Raw genomic sequence first — 20,571 nt, 5'->3', positions numbered from 1 at the left:
CAGGTGTTACTGTGGGCAGAGCCGAGAGCAATTTCCTTCCCAGGGGTCTGTACAAACCCATTCCTAGTTAGCTTTGCAGACATCAGTCCTTCCTTTGAGCGAAACATAGCTGGAAACGGCAAGTTTCACCTCGTTTGAGGTAAAAAAAATCACTCACTAAATTTCTTCTCGTTTTCATCACATATTGGCCCAATTTTGCCCAGACTCATCCCAAACCTGGTCCAACTTAGCCTCAAACCCAGACCAATTTCACCAAACTTTTTGCAAACATTGCCTGAGTCTAGCTTTGCAACAAAGCCTGGAACCAGGCAACCAGGGTTTCTTTCTGAAGGATTTGCAGTGCTCTGACCCATACCATTTGGCCTCAGTCACAATGCAAAGCCCGGTACCTTTGCTTTCACACCCCTGGAGGTAGAGCAAAACTGAGACAACATGTCAGAAGGTTTACCCTCCACTTTATCTGAAAGGATTCCCAAACATGTTCAGACATTTGGGATCACTGCTTTTCTGCAAGATTGGGGGAGGGGCAGACGTGCTGAGAGCACCCTGGGGAACGGAATAAATCGCCTCTCGTTGGATCTGTCTCTCACCCAGCCACAGGGTGAAAGCCTCAGGTGGACATAGCACTGAACAGAGGTAAAGTTGGGAGGAAGAAGCCTCTGTCTACTCTCTTGGGGCTGAAGAGGGCACATGGAGGCTCCTGGGGCAGCCAAGAAATCATCCCCTTGTTGCCCAAGGAACTCACTTCTCCTGGAACTGAAGGAATCCGGGTTTGACCTGAGGCTTAGCGTTCTCTAGGGAAGTTGTTGCCAAGGGTGAAGTTGCCAGGTTAGGCACCAGTGCTGGGATCTGAGGCATCTGGGGTATGGTGGAAGCCAGCTGCTTCCAAGCTAGCAATGTGGGGGCAGAGGGCACGGTCGCTGGGCTCGGAGTGGGCACATCCAGGGTGGGAGCGCTTGCCATAGTGATGGAAGTAGTGGATGGCGATGAGGGGGCCAAGGAAGTCTTGGTCTCTGCAGCACTTGGGAAGGGAGACTCAGAGTTTCCTTTCACAGCTCCACCCTCTGTTCGGAAGTGAAAACTGCAATGAGAAGAGAACCGTTCACATTAGAGAGAGCAAGCGCATCTTGCTGAGTCCTTGACTACAAAAAGAGCAGATTATGGAGAGGCTGGCTAAGTGGTGACCAAGGGTCAGGGGAACATGAAGACAAGCTCAGAGTACACGACAGGTGTAAACCATGACCCAAATTTTGAGATGTGCAGGACAACTGTCGAGTAGCCCCAGCTCCCATGGATTTTAGGTCCCCCCAGGATCTGGTCACAAACAGGGAGAGGAATTATTTAAGGAGGCACATGAGGGTAGCTAGGAGCAATGGGCTAAAATTGAGGTGAGCCGTTTAGGTCTAAAATCTTCCTGCTGTGAGAGCCACGAGTCTGTGAAGGCATGGGAACCCCACCGCTTGGGACACTGGTATACAGGCTGAAGAAAGCAGTGGAAATGCAACAGGAAACAATCCTGCCCTGGAGAGAATCAATGTCCTCTCAGGTCTTTCCAGCTCTGTTTTCTCTGAGTTTCCTTCCATTTAACTATCCAGACTTCCACAGTCATATGGCCACACCCTGAAGTCCTGGCTCAGTCCTTACTTGGGCAAATCTCCCACTGACTTCAATAAGAACTGTGCTTGAGTAGGGACTGCTGGAAGTGGCCCTTGGAAGTTGGGGTAGAAAATATCTCTTAGACTTTCTAATCTCTCTGCCTCCAGATAGTGCAGACGGAACTTGGGGCCAATCCGCCCTTCGCTGCTCTCCTTGTAGCAACAATGGGGTCAAATCCCAAAGTCCTTCTTTATGCAAGACTCACACTGGAGTCAGCTGGAGTTCTGGGTGCGGTACAGACTTCAGGATCTGGCCCATATGCAAGTACTTTTTGGCTTCCTCAGTCTTGCCCATCCACTGCTCTCCAAAGTACTCTGAGGGTGACAAGAAGGGCCATAGGCTATGTTGCCCATGCTGAGAGGGATGTTAGGGCTGGGCTGGCTGAATCCTCAGCTCCAAGCCCCCTGCGTACACCGCAGCGAAGATCTTTAAAGCAAACAGAGCCATGGAAATAGGGACCTAGAAAGCAGCTTCTCTCCTGTGTTGGGTAATCAGGGAAGGTGCTTGTTAAACGGGATTTGCAGAGACAGGGGTGAGACAAATACAGTGGGCACCATTAAAAATGCAACATTTGCTACTCTGCAGTGACTGCAGCGCTGCCAACACCTCTCCAAGAAAGGTGCTGGGGCAGTGAATGGCGGGTTTTTAATGGTGCTCCCATCTGTCTTTCCCATGTTGATAATTTCTATTGCACAATTCTACAATGCTGGGAAGCTGCGTTCCTGGTGCACAGTCTCCTGGGCAGCTTAGGGGAAAACCGGACTGGCCATTTCTCAGCCCTGCTGACACTGCAAACCAGATGAGAGACACATTTGCCAAAGGCTGAGCACAACGCTGGTGCACACTTATTGTGAGTCACTGAAAATTAAAGCGCATGCCCAGCTATTCTGCAGGCAATTCAGCCGGGTATGTTTAAAACAGGCCTGTGGATACTCCAGCTGCTGCCCTCTCAGCCAACATGCAAACCCACAGCCCCACTCATAAAGGCGGTTACAGAATGAACCCCCCAGCCCCGACCCAGGCTGCGTACACTGTGTGACCTTTGGGTTTCCCTGGAGCGTCTCTGGATTCTTGAACCTCAACTTACTTGGCATGTTTGATGGCCCCATCCAAGGTGCTGAAGAGGGCACCACATTCCTCCACCACGCAGTGGAAATGCATTTTATGGAGGAAGTCGCAGTGGGCATCACAGAAATCCTTGGTACCAAACCTGGCCAAAGGAGACAAGCACATGGCTTACAAAGAGCCCTTTGGTGGCAGCATCATTTGAAGGGAATTGTGGGGAAATAAACTGGCATGAGTGTTATTTATTATTTGTATTATCATAGCATCAAAACTTTTCTTTTTAACTTCCTTGATCCGAGGAGCTGGACAGGCCACAGCTCTGATATCACTGTGTGTGCGCGCAAAGGATATCTCTGGCACTATTGCTCAATTACAAGAACCTGGCAAGTACCTCAACATACAAATTGGGAGTCTTAACTCTCTCCTGTTGAAGTCAATGGCAAAACTAGCATTCACTTCAATAGGAGCAGGCTGTGGAGTTTTCCTGAAACAAACGATGAAGAGTAGTAAAGTTCTAAAGCATCTGTGCACAAAAGCAGTGGGCCTGGGGAGCAAGAAAGAAGATGCAAAGGGAAGGGGATTCTGACCTAGGGAGCACCACTCAAACCGAATGGGATGATTCTCACAGCTAGAATGGCACTGGGAGTGCCAAAAAAGGAAGAAATGTGGGGGTGGAGCCCGAGGTCAGAGTCTGAGAACACAAGAAGTAGAAACCAAAGACTAACAAGACAGGAGGACAGTGAGAATGAGTAACTCTGGCCAATTCCAGTGGGACTTGAAACTTGAGGTGGGTCCAAAGCCACACCCTCTGACTCGGAAGGCATTGAAGGGCATGGGAAGGGGTTGAATCTAGAGCCAAATGTCCTGGCTTTTCCACATCTCTACTTGAAACCACAGCGTAGCACCTTTGAGGGGGATTGTAACTTCTCAGATGTCTACTGTGTAACAAATACAGCTCAACAGGCATCATCAGAAAGTCCCAAAATTACACAGGAAGAGACAGTTACCTTTTATGGTAATGTGCTCTTTGAGATGTGTTGCTCATGTCCATTCAACTTAGGTGTGTGTGCTCACCACATGCACCGGCGCCGGACGTTTTTCCCTCAGCAGTATCCGTATGTGGCATATGGACATATGGAGTGGCCCCCTCCACCCTCAGTTCCTTCTTGCCGGAAACTCCAACAGTGGGGAAGGAGGGCGGGTCGTTGAATGAGCAATACATCTCGAAGAACACCAGTTACAGAAAAGGTAACTGTCTTTTCTTCTTCGAGTGATTGCTCATGTCTGTTCAACTTAGGTGACTCCCAGCAGTACCCCTGGAGGCAGGTAAGGAGTTCACGGACATGTAGATTGCAACACAGCTCTGCCGAACCCAGCATCGTCCTTGGCCTGCTGCATGATGGCGTAGTGGGCTGTGAACATGTGCACCAAGGACCACATCACAGCTTTACAGATGTCCTAGATCGAAACATGTGCCAGGAAGGCGGCCAAGGATGCCTGCGTTCTAGTTGAGTGGGCTCTGATGATCAGCGGCGGAAGGACTCCCGCTAACTCGTAGCAGGTCCTAATGCAAGAGGTGATCCAGTTAGAAATCCTTTGTGTGGACACTGAGGCCCTTCATCCTATCAGCAGAGACAGAATGCTGAGTCGATTTACAGAAGGGTTTTGTCCAATCTAGGTAGAAAGCCAGAGCCCTTCTTATGTCCACAGTGTGAAGGTGCCTCTCTTCACTGGTCTCATGGAGTTTAGGGTAGAAGATCAGAAGAAAGATGTCCTGGCTCATGTGGAAAGTGGACACCACCTTGGGAAGGATGGCCGGGTGGGGCTGAAGCTGGACCTTTTCCTTATAGAAGACTGTTTTATGGCGATTCTGTGGTCAGGGCTCGCAGCTTGGAGACTTGCCTCGCTGACATCACCGTCATGGGGAAACTACCTTCCATGATAGGTGAGAGGGAGCATGAGGCCAAAGGCTCAAAGGGCAGACCCATGAGCCTGGACAGAACCAAGCTGAAATCCCACTGAGGAACCAGGGACTGGACTTGAGGGAAGAGCCTCTCGAGGCCTCTAAGGAACCTGACCGTCATGTCATGGGAGAACACAGTCTGCCCCTGGATTGGTGGATGAAAGGCCGACATGGCCGCCAGGTGTACCCAGATAGAGGAGTGCGCCAAGCCCTGGTTCTTTAAATGAAGCAGGTAGTCCAAGATGGACTGCACCGAAGAATGCCCCAAATGTCCACTTTGCCAGGTAGGTCTGCCTAGTTGAGGGCTTTCTACTGTCAAGGAGGACCTTCTGGACCCCGTCCAAACAGGCCCGTTCATCTAGGTTCAGCCAAGCAACATCCATGCCGTGAGGTGGAGGGATGCCAGGTTGGGGTGCAAGAGTCAGCCATGATCCTGTGACAGCAGGTCCAGTTGGTTTGGCAGGGGCCAGGAAGGGATTGCTAACAAGCTTGATAGCGTCCTGAACCAATGCTGGCGAGGCCACGCTAGGGTGCTCATGATAACCTGCGCCTTGTCCCTCTTGATTTTTCGCTAGGACCTTGCTGATGAGCGGAATCAGAGGGAATGAGTACATCAGGCTTCCTGTCCATGGAAGGAGGAAGTCATCGGAGAGGGAGCCCTTGCTCAGACCCCATCTGGAGCAAAACCTGTGGCACCTTCTGTTCTGCCTGGTGGAGAACAAATCCACTTGGGGAGTTCCCCACCTCTGGAAGATCATGCCGGCTACCTCCGGGTGAAGCACGTACTCATGGTGAGAGGAGAAGTCCTTGCTTAGGTGATCTGCCAGTGGCGGTCAGCAGATCCGCAATGGCCCCAGGCTGGCAATCTACGCCTCACGCTTAACGAGTGGTACTGGGATGTGAAGCAGGATCGGGAACTAGAACGGGCTTGGCGTCATGATGTAGCCACACACAGTGATGTCACCCTGTGAGATTGGCGACAGTCCAGAGAACGTTACCGTTGGTCCCTCAACCTGTCCCTGGAGTCGTACCGGTGCTGCGGAGATTCTGGGCGCCAGCTCCAAAACTTCTGCTGGGGGGCGTGTGCCTCCAGAGGTCTGCACCTGGTCACCAGTGAACCCTGCCTTGAGCCTCTCTGCCCTTGTCCTAGGTCTGGAGACCAGATGGGGCTATGAAGCTTCTGCCTATCGTGGTCAGAAGCGTGTCGGCTGCGAGAGGGCGACTGTTGGAGGGACCTGCCCCAAAGGTGGAGACTGTGGTGGTCCCAATGCGGGTTTACCCCGGGCCGGGACCCCGCAGGGGCCAGAGTGGGTGGCACTGGGAGGGACATAATGTCTTGCGTCGCTTGGAGGGCCTCCGGTGTGGATGGCACTTGGAGCTGATGAGAACCTCCACTGCTATCTGGGGTAGCTGGCTGGGAGGGGGCTAGGCTACTCCACTCAACCTGAGCTGGGGCCCGGGATCCTGAAGGGGGTGAGGAGGTGCCCGAGACAGGGCCTTGGGGTACCTCAGACTTGTCCTTTCCCTTGCGGGAAGCTGGAGACCTTCCTCGCCCCATCTTCCTGGGTTTCCTGGCTGGAGCCATGGAAGGGGTCCGGTGCTGGCTCGTAGACAGGCGGGGCGCTGCGCACCAAGGTCACGGTGCTCAGTGCCAAATCGGAGCGCTGCTCCGGCATTGGGGTAAGCACCTTCAAACAAAGGTCACAATCCTTCTTTGGCCTGGGCTTGAAGGACTTGCAGATTTTGCACATATCACTAATGTGGCTTTCGCCCAAGCACCATAAACAACTATTCTGTGGCTCACCAATAGGAATGGGCCTTTTACAGCGGTCGCAGGGTTTAAGGCCTGGGGACCGGAGCATGCCCCATCCCGAGGCGAAGTCCCTTTAGGGACCTACTAAGTCTCTAACTTAACAAATAGGTTGAAGTAAACTAGAGGGGAACTATATACAGTAATATTTGCAAGGCAAATGAATTCAAACGAATGAAAAGCAACAGCTCTAGCTGAAGCAGCACCAGTCCCATGCACCGTCACTGGCAGCAAGAAGGAACTGAGGGTTGAGGGGGCCGGTGGTACCCTATATGCTGCGGCATATGCATGCCACTCCAGGGGGCACCAGAGCCAGTCCCCTACAGATACTGCTGAGGGAAAAACTTCCAGCACTGGTGCATGTAGCAAGCACACACACCTAAGTTGAATGGACACGAGCAATCACTGGAAGAAGAAACAACTTTCTGATGCAGAAAGTGGGAGGCTCCAACCAGAAGAGAAGCCATGCAGGAGCTGCCTCTTGCCACCAGGGTGGAACTAATCAAGAAGGCAAGAAGAACAGGGAAACCCAGTACCAGTGACTATGAGCTGCTTCGATTCACCATAGTGAGGAACAGCAGCATAAGAGTATGAGATTTCAAGAAAGCAAATTCCAAAATTCCAGGGACTTAAAAAACCTAGTGAGTAAGGTGCAATAGCAGGAAGTATTTAAACATCCCTGGGTGTGGAAGGCCTGGGGAATCTACATAATTAAGGTGTGATAGACTACAGTTCCTCTGAAGATCAGGAAAGCAAAAACAAGGAGCAGCCTGTGTGGTCCCAGGTGGGGCCTTAAATATCTGAGGTTAAAAGAAACAAAAGAAAGTTTGTATTGGGAAAGGAAAACGGCAGGGGATCCAGAATACATGGGGTCTGTTAAAGCTTGCAGGGAGAAGATAAGAGAGAGTGAGGCCCTGATAAGAGGAGCAATAACAGCACAAGTTAATGTAAACTAAAGGGGTTATTTTATCAGGGAGAAGAGGTACCATACTTAGGGAGAAAATAGAGCCATTAAAAAATGAGGATGGCAGGTTATGTCTCAAAAATGGATGAGCTACTCAACTGCCTTTTAAAATCTTCCTCTAACATGAAAAATAAAGACAAAGCAGATAGTTAGGATGAAATGAAGATCTTACAGAAAAGCAGATACGGGAATGCTTAGAAAATGTAAATATGCATAAATCAGCCAGTCTGGATGATTCTCATCTGAGAGCATGCTTGAATTAACTCAGAAATTTACTGGATTACGGATATTGAAGTCATAGAGAACTGGGGCGGTGCCAGAAGACTAGAAAAAATAAATATGGTACGTATTCTTTAAGGAAAAAACAAGAGTGATCCTGGCAATTATCGTACCTCTGGTCTCAGTGTCTCTTCCCAGTAAAGTCATGGAACAAATATTAAGAGAGGGGAGAAAATCATTAAACATCTAGAGGATAAAGGAACCATGAGCAATAAACAGCATGGGGATTATAAAGAATAAATCTTGCCAAACAAATTTAATTGCTTTTTTTGATAGAATTATACAATTAGTGGATGAAGGGCTGCAATATATTTGGACTTTAGTAAAGCATTTTGATACAGAGTCTCACATATGCTTAAAATTAATTCAAATTGGCTTGGATGTGAACACTGCCACATGGCCTGAAAACTGGCTGAAGGACCATAAACAAAGAGTAATGACAAACTGCAATGTACTGGGCTGGAAGGAGGTATCTCATGAGTGCTGCAAGGATGAGTTGAATTAGGTCTGATTTTATTTAACATCTTCATTAGTAATCTAGGAGAAGGAGTAAACAGTACATTAACAAATTCACAGATAATACTAACCAGAGTAGCTGGAAGCACTAGTGCAAGGGAAGAGAAATAATGCAAAGGGGCCTAGAGAGACTGGGGGAAAAAAAATCACAAATTGAGATTCATATTTGGAAAAATGCAACTAATACATCTGGGGGGATATTCAGTAGGAGAGGAACCTAGAAGGCAGTGTTGCAATGAGAGACCCAGAGACACAGTGCACAACAAACGTGACACAAGTGTGCAATGTGAGATGGATACAAAAAAGGCAGTGCAGTTTTGGGCTGCATACACAGAGCAGGGACCTTACAGTCCTTATGGTGTGATGGCACTGGAGTAGGGGATCCATTTCTGGACACCTGAGAGTTCAGAGAGAAGCAACAAACCACACATCAAACCAAACCAAACCAAAGCAATGAGTAGGGGCCCGGAGGGACTGATTTACAAAGTGAGATTCAAATAACTAAATTGCTATAGCTTGGATAAATGATGATATGCTACTAGTCTGTGAATATTTGAAGGGGTAAATTCCAGGCAAGAAGAGGAATTAACTATTGTGGTTTAAGGGGTATAATTAGGAGAATTGCAACAAAATAAAGAAAGGTAAAATTCAGGCAGCATATCAAGAAAAAAAGTATCCTGACAGTGAAATGTATTAGGTAGTAAAATAATCCTCTAAGAGGCATGGAGACAACTACATTGCTTGGCATAGTTAAAACTAGACTGGATAAAACACTAGCAAACAGACTGCAGGGATTGAGCTTGCATTGGCAGAGGCAGTTGGACTTCAGAGATCTTTCTCATCTTCAATGTTTACAATCCTATAATATGTTCACAGGCACTTGTAGTCAAGTGTGTTTTTGTCAGAGCACAAACTCATTCATGTCTGTTTGGGCATATCCATGTGTGCTCAAATCACATGTCAGTCTGGGCACGTATGTGCATGTGTCTCTGTGTGGGTGAGTTCTATGCGAGTTCTGTTCCATTTTCCCTGCAAGCCTCCTTGTCAACAAGAAAAACAGTCCCCCAGAGCAAGAACCAATTGTCTGCACAGTGCCCCCTGGGCTCCCTGCTTTGTATCACTAGTCCACTCACAGAATCAGACAAGAGGCGCTAATTCCACAGCAAGTACTCTCAAGGCTACTGTGATCGTCATGTATTAACTGTGCATGGTCTAACACTGGTTCACTGCTGAAACACACAGCTACAGGATATCCGTAGGATTCACTGCCTGGTATACGGGGGAGGGTTTCAGAATGAATGTGCATGCCATAGCATTCAAGCCACATGAGAGTCTGTGCTGTTAGATACCACCCAAGGGACACTTGTGGCCCAATCCTGCAAGGTACTGAGCACCTCCTGCAAGATATTAAGTACCTAATTCTCCCCCCTGCTGTCAAAGCGAATTGAGAGGGCTCAGTGCATTGCAGGGGATACTCAGCATCTCACGAATGCATCCGACGCAGTGGGGATTCACCCACGAAAGCTCATGCTCCAAAACGTCTGTTAGTCTAGAAGGTGCCACAGGACTCTCTGCTGCTTTTACAGATCCAGACGAACATGGCTCCCCCTCTGCTACTCAGCATCTCACTGGATCAAGACCTCAAATTCAAATCTCATTGACTGCACTGAATCCAGGCGGGACTGTAAGTGGTCTTAAAACTTGCTACAGGAGGAGCTGGCCCCTTTGTGCAGGAAATAATTTCCCGCCTCCCTTACCTGCGCAAGTACATCTTCCAGGGCTCAGAGAGCTTCTCCTGAACAAGCGCCTTCACTGCTTTGCCCAGGTATTGCATTGGCTCACCAGCCCCTGCCTGGTTGCCATCTCCTTCTGTCTTCAAGCTTGGCAGGCTGCCAAGGCTGGCATTGGACTGGTTCATCTGTGGCAAGAACATAGACACAGCATCAGACACGGGTCACTGGCCAATCTGGCTCCACTCAAAAGCACACCATGAAAAGTCACGTTTTCAGGATTGGAAGGAAAGATCAGGCAAGAAGTTTGCCCAGGCTGCACATTGCTCCAGAATAAATCAATAACTCATCATTGCCCTTCTCCAGCACCCTCTATTTGAGGCTCTCAAAGCACTTGGCACTCATCAAATCCTCTCAGCCCCTACATCAGGTGGAAGCATTATCCCCATTTTACAGATGGGAAAACTGATGCAGAAATAGGCCCTGCACTGAGAACCAGGTGGATGGACCCCTGCACCTAAAGGAAAACTCTTGACTCCGTGTTTCTAGTACAGGATTGGAGCCTCGGTGACTTGAGCCCCATAGTGGCAGAGTCAGTAAAGGAAACACAAATTCTGGTTCCCAACCCTCCTGCTCTAACCACAGGACGGCACTCTGTCCTATACAATGATTGTAAGGTATATTTATTTAAAGGCTATATAAAATCCCAGTTCCACTGAAGTCTAGGGGAAAACTCCTAATGACCTCAGTGGAGTCATGATTTCAGCCTCTGTGTTTTATGTACAGACAGGGACGTGTGTGTGTACTGAGAGAGAGACTCTCACTGATTCCAGTACAGAGTGCTGATGGGATCAGGCATAGTTTGTACAAAAAAAAAAAAAGACATATAAGCTGAAAAACTGAAATTACTTAATAATGCTTAGCCAGCAAACTTTACCTCCTAATAATATGTAATGTAATACCACAATTCATCCTGCTCACCTGAATAGCTCCAGTAAAGTCAGTGGAACTCCAGGCACAAATAAAGTGCAATATCAGGCCCACGCTTTGCATTTAGAAATCACTCCCCCTCCCCCCACCTGCAGATCTGAAAACCCTTTAAAAACATTAATTAACTAAACCCGACAGCCACCCTGAATAAACTGCATAAGAACAGCCGTACATTACGGGACCCCTGGCTATTCTGAAGCTCTGTAAACACCCCCAGAAGGTGAAGCTACTGCTGCTACAATACATCTCTTAACTGGAGACTGCAGCTCTCACCCTATGTCTACACTGCCGCTGAGAGTGAGCCTCCCAACCTAGGTAGACAGACTTGCATGAGTGTGGACATTGCAGCTTTGGTGGTGGCTCAGGATTTCAAGTCACAACTGGATCTGAGCCCAGGTGGCCAGCCTGAGTCTGCACCGGAGCCACAACAGCCACACTGCTATTTTTAGCGCACTAGCTCAAGCCCCACTAGCATGAGTCTCGCTCCCAGTTGCAGCGTAGACATATCCTTAGAGGCTGGGAGTCAGAAATTCAGTTTGTCTTATTTCTCTGGAACCTTTGGAGCTCTCACTTCAATTTCCTGGAAGGGCATTTTTAAAAGAGAAATTCACACAAAGAAAGAAAGAATTCCTCAGTAAGGAGAGAGACATTATAGAGCAGACAAAGGTGGGAGAGAGACACACACAATCCTGTAACCCTTACTCTTGTGAATAGTCCCACTGGAGTCAATGGATCAGACTCTCCTTTGCCTTGCACTTTATGACACCATTTAACCCTGTGCATATGTTAAAGTATACCGATCTGATTCACTAGTGTTTTACACCCATGCTGCACTTATTTTGCACAGGAGTAAGATGCCTGATTTGGGAAAGCATGTAAGCAAGTTCTTAACTTTAAACATGTGCTTAAATCAATTGACTTCCATGGGACTTAAAGTTAAGCTGGGGCCTTAAGGATGACTCAAGATGCCAGGCAATGGAGATTCTGACCTGTGGGACTACTCTCAGAAGTAAGAGCTGCAGATCCAGGACCACAGACTATGGGGAGGAAGGTATAAAGAGAGAGCGCGCGCGTGTGCATAACTAAGTGATAAAGGAACCACTGAAAACCAAATGGAGGAAAAAGCAGAATGGAGGAGAAAAGCGACATACAGTAAAAACGAAAAAATGGAGAGTAAAAGGCCGATGGAAGAAAAGAGGGAGGAGGAGGGAGAGCACTAGACAAAGTCACTTTGCCCTTTCTTTAGGGTTATACAGCCTTGCCGGATATAATGCCCAGAGCCAAGAGGATGGCAGTAGTTATGCCTCTAAAGCCTATCACACAGTAGGATATTAAAGTGTGCCTCAGAGGCTGCCCTGATCGCTAATGCAGTTGTATACAGTAGCAAAATTAATCTCGCTATAGTAAAATTTATCATGTGGAAGGGAAAAATATATTTGAGATGATGTATAATTTAAGGAAGAAAGAAAAAGAAACGGTGCATTATTTAAAGTAAATATTCCAGAGCGTGGTAGAACAGGCTCAGTTGGACACCATTACTCATGCCAGAAAGGCGGAAATTGATGATTTTTGCTCAAAACTTGTAATTTCGTCTTTTTCTTCTGCTCTCTTTTGCAAAAACAAACTCGCCCGCCATGAAACATATGTTTTACAGTAAATAAATAAAATAGATAACTGTAAAGAGAGAGAGAAGTTGCCAGGTTCTAGAAATCCAATTTTTAAAAATTCTTTCGAGCCCTCCTCCGTCTAGAAGCGATTTAAAAAAAAAGTGTCAGGGGCTGCGATATATTTCTTCAGCCAGTTCATTAAATTAATTCGTAAGCAGGGGCTCTGAAATTATACCCGATGACAAATGGTCTCAAAATTTAAATGGTACAAACTCATCTTATTAGAGGCAAAACATTAAAAAACAAACGCATCTCCCCCCCCTTGCCATCGCGGCTTTAATTTCTCTTGGTGGGGGGAATGAAAGGCGTTTGATGGATGGCTCTTACCTTATTCATAAGCGAGGATAAAAGAGATGAATTTGCTGAGACTGTGTGGCCATTTGATTCATTACTGGAACACACAAACCAATAGGGTTTAGTTAAGACGTGCACGGGGACCGTGAGCACTGAGATTAATTCTTCTCCTTTCAAATTGTGTCCTCTCCCCGCCTCCTCCCCTACTTCCCACCTGCTGCATCTGGAGGAAGAGATGATGCCCATTCTCCCTCGGGCAGGTCAAGTTCTATGTGGTAGCTAGGATGCAAGGGAAGAGGGTCTCAAGCTTCCAGAGCTAAGATGGATCTCTTGGCCATTCAGTATTCCAGTTCACACCTCAAGTGTCCAGCCCAGCTCCCTCCTCATCACCTGATACCTAGCTCATTTCTCACTCACTCTGCTTTACTCTTTGTCCTGCCCCAGGCCAGGCAGGACTGTTAAAACACACATGCCACAGAACACTCAGGGCTCCCATAACAAAACCACAGGGTGACAGTTGTGAATTGAGAAAGGCCCTCTCTATAGTAGATGAAGAGGCACTGCAAAAAAAAGTCTAGGGTACTAGGGTGCAATGTCTGAGACACACACACACAAGGGCAATCCAGGTATTTTTCAAGCATTAGCAGGACCTTGCTGATTACAACAACTGGGACAAAGTCTTTAGCTCAGGCCTGGTTGAACCTCAGCATGGAGAGGAAACCACATGTGTTGCAGGCTGCCCTGGTTCAGCCAGTCCCACAAAGGCCATTCATTCCACAATACAGTCCCTCTTGGAAAATGACCCAAAAGCTCTTGCTCTCAGGCACTGTTGGATAGGTGCTTCATGAGCCCCAGAATACACCAACATGGCTATCAAAAACTGCAGGGCTGTAAGGATGTGCTAAACATCTGCAAGGATGAGCGAGACAAGCAGCTGTTTCATGCTGATGATGTTTCTCCAACAGTTTCCTTGCTTCGGCCATGATCCAATGCCCACTGGAGTCAATGGAAATACTCTCATGGGTGTCAGCTGGCATTGGATCAGGCACTTAATGGAGACACATCATTAGTCTTCAATCAAATATATGGTGTTGACGGTGGTTGCAAAAACACTATGCTGGGGGAAGAAGGTTGGCCAGAGGCCTGTTGGTGTTCTAACTTAAGGGAGGATGTGTTCCAAGTTACAGGGGCTCTCAATCCATAAACAGGGCCCAGTGAAGTCAATGGAAGTTTATGAGCGCAAAGAATGCCATCGAGGACAGACACCTTATAATGCCATGGGAAGTTGAAGCAGCCATCAGGGCACACTAAAGCTCTTCACTTTGCAATGTACAGATTTTTCTGACTCAGCACAAGTTAGCAGCCACAGGTAAAACAAGTTAGAGCAAACTGTTCTCCCTTGTGTTACTGGATGCGAGAATGGTCTTTGAGAGCCTCAGTGAGTATCCCAGCCTCTCCTTCTCACCCGTGATCTTTCACGCTCAGATCCAGGCTGTGCTCCTGCAAGGAATCCTGGGTCACCGGGGATGAGGACACCACACTCTCCACGGGCTCCTGCTTCATTTGAACTGGATTGAACCGGCCGGGAGTCATCAGTTGCCCATTCCCTGTAGGAGACAGAGACCAAAGAGAATCATGAAAAATACACGAATTAGTGTCAGAAAGAGGCGACGGAGGCAAATAAATGAATTAAACCACCACCACCAAATAATGGGAGAAAAGAAAAAAAAACAAGTGGGGGGAAGGGAAGCACCCGGGTTGCTGGTCAGCGTTTATTGCTGGGCTGACTTGATGGGTTCTGACGTCCACTCCAGCATGGAAATTCTTCAAGTGATAATTATTGCAAAATTATGTCAAAGTTGTCCAGGCTACCGGCCCTTTAAAGGAGAAGAGCGGAAGGAGCGTGGGGGAGACCTGATTCTCTGCACAAACTGTCATAACTAATTTGCGGGGCTGCCTCTTAAGCGTTTATTAAAGACTCTGTTAATGCTGAGGCAATGTGGCAGCTTTCGACTGCTAGTCAAGCCCCCTTTCCATTCCCCAATCTCGCCGTTGCCTTAGCGACCGCTCCGGCCCTCCACTGAGCATGCCCAGAAGGAACATCTGCTGTGTCAGGTCTATTGAAGCTGACAGCCAATCAGATTGGTTCAAACTGCGTGACCTCTCTCCCATCAAGTTGTCCCAACGAAAGGGGGAAATATATATATTTTTTAAATGAGAAAGATATGAAATATATAATTTTTAAATGAAGGGAATAAAAAAAGGAGGAAGGAAAAAAATGGTGGGAAAGAAGAAAGTAAGAAAAAATGAAGTAGAAAAAAGAAGAAGAGGGGGATAAAGAAAGGGGGGGAAAAGTTGCTGACAGGAACATGTCCGCTGAGCTTTTTTCCACAATCCCCAAGTGACTAAAATATTAATTTACCCTCAGGCACTACCGCTGACGGTGAGCTGTTTCAGACAGCAAGTGGCATTTTATTAAAAAATAAAAGAAATAGTTCCCTCGATGACCTTTCTGTGTTTTAGGAAAGAATTATTTTAATAATAAGGGGAAAAATATTTCAAAGTTTTTCCCCCCTTTTAACCAGATCACATCACTCTCATCTCTTCTTCATTAAGCAAGGACTCTTTTTGAGAAGGAGGGAGGAGGCAGAGGTGACACACCCAGACCCAACCAGCTTGCCTCAGGCACCAGACATAGGAAAGGTTTTCAATGCCCTGAGGGGAGAGAGGAATTGTGGGAGCAGAGTCTGATGTCGCTGGGGCCTGCAGGCCAGCTCCTACTCTTGGTCACATCAGTGGAAATCCAAAGGCACTTGATTGTTTTCAGTTGGGTTACTCTGAATTTACAGCGGTGTCACCAAGAGCAGTCTGGCCCTGTTCGTCGGAAGGGGCCTGAGATATTCTGGCTGAAAGGGATGGCTACAAATGAACTGTCTACTTAGGTTCTAGAGGGCAGCAAAGAAAGGTTTCATTAGTCCCAGTCGGGGGATCCACTCTGCCATGGATTCATGGTTCCTTGCAGACTGTCAAGGGACTATGTGTGGGTAGGATGGGAGGGAAGGAAAAGCAACCTGTCTGTCAGACCCAGGAAGGTAAAATGTCCCATCTGAGAACCAACACAGTAGTTCCTAAGAGGATCAACCAGATGCTTCAATGGGAGAAGCTCATCCCCTCCCCCAAGCCAAGGAGAGAAAGAGAAAAAGGGAGATGAGGGAGTTAGAACGAGCCACAGTGAGAAGAGAGCGCTGGGTGGGCTGGATGGCTCACAGGAGCACACCTCCTGGCACAGATCCAGAGCTATCACTGTTGTTTGTCCTGTAATTACCGCAGTAGAGGTGCAAGGTGAGAGGGAGAGAGTCATTCGGTGCAGCTCAGCTCTCACGCTCGCCTGAAAAGCTGCTAGATACAGAACCCTCTCTGACTCCATTTCCCCTCTGCCTTTCACTGGCTTCACAGTCCTTCCCCCATTTCCAGGCCAGCCCTGCCTTCCCTGGAGTGCAGCCTTCTTTCGTATGCAAAACGACCCAGTCACAGCCCCCTTGATGCTTAATGGATCATCTACAGCGGAGGTAGTCAATAGCCAGACCACGGGTCAAATCCAGGCACTTTTGAACGAACCCTGAAATCTTTTTATTTATTATTATTGTTATTTTTTATTATCATCTCTGGCGTCTGGACCTTGACTGTACCTTTACCAAGAAATCTGGACCTTGCCAAACAATAACTGACTACCCCTGCTACAGCAACAGACCAAGCAATGAAAGGTCCTAGCTGCTGTCCTTTTCCCCAGGCCAGGTCCAGTTTCTCTCCTAATACTCCTCATCCCTGCCCTGTTTTCCTGAGGAGCAGAAGTTCAACCTCACCAGATGCTCCTGATGAACTGAAAAAGATTCTGATCAGGGGTGCATGTCGGCAAGGTCTCTGGGGGCATGGCTGGTGCTCAGGACACCAATCAAATGGCAGAGACGGGGTTCAGAAGTCCAGCACAAGCAGCTGGGGGCGGGGGGGGGCAGGGGAAGAGAGGGGAGTGAGTCTGAGGGGCAAGAGGGCAATGAGCGGTAGGATCTGCACAGATGACTCCACCCAATATACAAGAAACAGAGGGGAGTAGGGAGGGAGCTCCATGTTGGGCTGTGAGAATCGGCTGGGTCTGACTCACCCTGCTCTCCTGTGGGAAGGAGGGGAGGACAAGGCTGCCATCAAGACCCAATGCTCGGATCCTCAAGATGGACCACAGGAAGCATGACCCGAGTATGCTCTGTAACCCTGGGACTCCGGTGATTTCTTTATCCATTTCCATTTTGAATAAAATGCCCCTTGCTTTCCAGCCTACAGTTAGATGGGGAGGGAGGCACCACACAGGAGAACACTCCTCCTCCAGGGCTAAGAGGAGCCTGGCTCTGTGTGGGCAGCAGCTTCTGCTCTCCTGGCTACGTGAAGACATACAGGTTCCAAAGAAACCCCCAAAGCCAACACTGCACCTTGGCACCCAATGCTTTAACTGGACATGGCTGAATCGCTTCTCCCAGCAATGCTCTTGTACAACCTCCCTATTGCCAGTGGGTGGCCCATTGAATAGACCCATTCTCTCCAAATCAGACGTCTCCAACTCTCCCACCTTTTACCCAGCTCCAGTGTGATGGGAGGGCTGGGGAACTCACCTGCTTCGAGCGCCATAGATGGCTTGAGGGCCGCCGCTGCCAGCCTGGCCATCATGGGTGAGATCAATCCTTTGCTGGCGGAGATCCTCTCCATAATGGATGCTGCTGGACCTGGGGAAGAGGTGGCTGTCGGCTCACTGGACCCTGAGACGGCTTGGGAGGGGGAATTGGCAGCAGTAGAGGATGTTGGATTGGTGCTGGAGGAACCAGCAGTCATTAGATTGGCTGAGCTGGTGGGATGTGGCGTGGAGACCCGACTGGGGATGATGGGGAAGTAGGAGCTGGCCGTTCCGGGAAGTGCTGAGTTGGCGAGCGCCAGGGCCAAAGGTATATTGCTGGGGAGGGCCTGGGAGAGCAGGCCGGAGATCTTGGTGGCCGGTGGCATGCTGTTGGTGGGCTTGCAGGCCTGAGAGGAGGCAAGCTCAGCAGCGGAAGAAGGCGCAGCCGGGATGATGAGGGAGACGGAAGACTGCTGACTGGTAGGGGAGGCACTCAGGCTGGAGTTCTTAGAGCTCATGGCGGAGAAGTCAATGAGGTCATCGTTGCTGGACTCCTCCTGCTCATTATCCTTGGCTCCCAAGAGGGAGGTGGGGAGGCCCAACACCCCCGAGCTGCGGATGTGCCGGCGTTCGTGCTTGCGCTTGTGAGAGGTCATCTGGCTGGTGGAGGTAAAGGTGAAGCCACAGCCCGCCCGAATACAGTGGAAGTGGTTGGTGGCCTTGCTGTAGACACAGCCCTCGTACTTGCACTCCTCATACTTGTAGAACTTCTTGAAGCCGTCCTTGGCGTAGGCGTCGTCCTTGATGTGGTAGCTCTTGTGCTTCTCGATGTCGCACTTGTTCTTGAAAGTGAACGTACACCCGGGTCGCCTACAAGGGCACAGAAGAGGGTGGGAGGCTGTATGAGTTGGGAGCACCACGGGGCTGCCGCATCACTTGCCTCCTCTGTGGGATGAGGTTTGGGATCAGTATAAAGTACTGACCCCTGATAGCAAGAGGCCTCTTGGCCCCTCTTAGAGTTGGCGTGGGATGCACCAAGAAGGGTCTTTCCAGCCAAGGGAAGCAAGGATGCGACCAAGTACGAGAGCTGGGATAATGCCCCCACTCTGAAGACTAGCCAACACAATAGAGGCAGGGATCCAGCCCTGCCCACCAGTCATCCCAAACAGAACACAAGCCCAAGGCAGACTGAGGGTCATTCCTAGACATAAAAATAGGCCCTAGCTGTACCTTTACTTTCTCCCAAAAGGTATGGGTGCCCAATGGAGTCATTGGAAGGGCACTCAAGTAACTGAAAGCAGCGTTTGGCCTTAAACTAGGACAGCTGGATGGCTGGTCTCTAGAGAGAACAGTACCCCTCAATGATGACCTTTCAAGCAAAGCTAATGTGGTCTCTTTCCTGAGAGATTTCTATCATAGATTTCCCAATGGGCATACTTGCCTTGATTCATCAGGGAGAGATCAGGGTGTCTCCTACCACGAGAGCTCTCTCCAGATTATACCCACTCTGGAGTTTATGTCCTTTCAGGAAGATGCCTGGGAGGTTCACATCCAGAAAGGCCTTCCTGGTAGGTTGCCCCACTGTGTATAATCCTCAGGTTATGACTTTTCAGAAGGAGGCCAGCAGATGTGCATCAATAAGGTAGGATTTTTGCCCTCCCCCATCATCTCACCTGCAGTGGAAGTGAGTGGTTTTCTGCCCATAGAACTGACAGTCCACAGTGCCACAGTCTTCTGTGGCTCGGAACCGCTGGAACCCATCGTTGATCAGCTGTGTGTTCTTCTTGTGGAAATTTTCGTGGGTCATCACATCAGAGGTGCTGGTATAGACCTTGTTACAGCCCACCTGCCCAGGACCAAGGGAAAGAGACATCAAACCATCCCAGCAGCAGCCTACTGCTTTATTATTAGTACCAGCAGTAATAAACACACAAGCAACACAGAGATATTTTAATTGTATTTGTGCATTTCCCCTCAGTACTGAGTCATCGCTTTGGTTGCCAACCTAAGGACTGATGCTACAAAGAGTCTAAGAAAAGCCTGAGTCTATGGGGATGAAACAATTAGAACAGGAGAAGGAGGCAGAGGATTGGGGGAGATGTAGAGAGATTAAGGCTACTGCTCAGGGACAGGGCGGGGAGGGTCCTGTTCCTGAAAAGAGCTGGACAGAATGACAAATACTGTCATGACCCATTGTCATCTTGGGAAGATTTGGAGAGACTTAGGGCTTCTACTCCAGCCCTTCACCTACTTGTTGAGCACTGTACTGGTGGTTACTCATCTATTCATTTTCTCTCTCTGGGAGATGAGGTGGTGGAGAGCAAGCTGGACACAGCTCTAGGGTCAGTTCTACTCTAGCTAGTCACAGACCGGAGTGGAAATCCCAGTCAGTTGGTCACCAGGAACCGGTGGCTTTTCCCCATCACGCCCCAACATTGTTTGCTCAATGATTTTAACCTTCTGCAGCGAGTGGGAATGGTGTGATGAGAACGGAATGCTGAAAACCTGCCTGCCCCCGGGCAAAGCGGGCAACTTTGCCATATTGAGTAAAAAACCAGTGGAATCTGAAAACACCATCACCCCTGCTGAGCTGCTGACAGCGGGTTTTATTTTTTCCCTTTCTTCTTTTGCACAGTGTGTGCCAATGCCTGCACCATCTCAGAAGTGAAGAGAACGAAAACACCACCTCTCAGTTCAGCCCAGGTTGATTCAAACAGGCAATAACAAATATCCAGGGGGGGAAAAAAAAAAGGATCTCCAGCTATTTCCAATATAAAAGAGCCTCTCTCTCTCCACGCTGACACCTTGAAAAAAAACAGACCCTGTGCAGCATTAAAAAAAAGAATTAAACAAAAACCTCCTTAGGAATAATTTGCAATGCGGCTCTTGGTGTTAAAGCCTAAAAAATGTCAGTTTATATAAACAACTAACTGAATTTTATCCACACCAATTATGGACATAAAGAAAAAAAAAACAT

At 48.5% G+C, this 20,571-nt stretch overlaps 1 protein-coding gene across 6 annotated transcripts in view; it reads right to left on the bottom strand.

The window, feature by feature from the left end:
* Positions 1-20,571, bottom strand: part of CASZ1 (castor zinc finger 1) — a 258,564-nt gene that overhangs the window by 13,623 nt on the left and 224,370 nt on the right. For all 6 annotated transcript variants that reach the window (XM_039509271.1, XM_039509273.1, XM_039509269.1 and 3 more), the window contains 7 exons: positions 19,268-19,440; positions 17,596-18,464; positions 14,400-14,541; positions 12,968-13,031; positions 10,011-10,171; positions 2,744-2,866; positions 746-1,081 (listed from right to left, as the gene is read on the bottom strand). In XM_039509271.1, the coding sequence (XP_039365205.1) occupies positions 746-1,081; positions 2,744-2,866; positions 10,011-10,171; positions 12,968-13,031; positions 14,400-14,541; positions 17,596-18,464; positions 19,268-19,440 (1,868 nt within the window). The remainder of the gene's footprint in view (positions 1-745; positions 1,082-2,743; positions 2,867-10,010; positions 10,172-12,967; positions 13,032-14,399; positions 14,542-17,595; positions 18,465-19,267; positions 19,441-20,571) is intronic.

The sequence above is a fragment of the Mauremys reevesii genome, linkage group 21 (assembly GCF_016161935.1).
Source record: "Mauremys reevesii isolate NIE-2019 linkage group 21, ASM1616193v1, whole genome shotgun sequence".
Lineage (NCBI taxonomy): Eukaryota > Metazoa > Chordata > Testudines > Geoemydidae > Mauremys > Mauremys reevesii.
The sequence above is the reverse complement of the archived record's forward strand: the minus strand, read 5'-3'. Positions and strand labels throughout refer to the sequence as shown.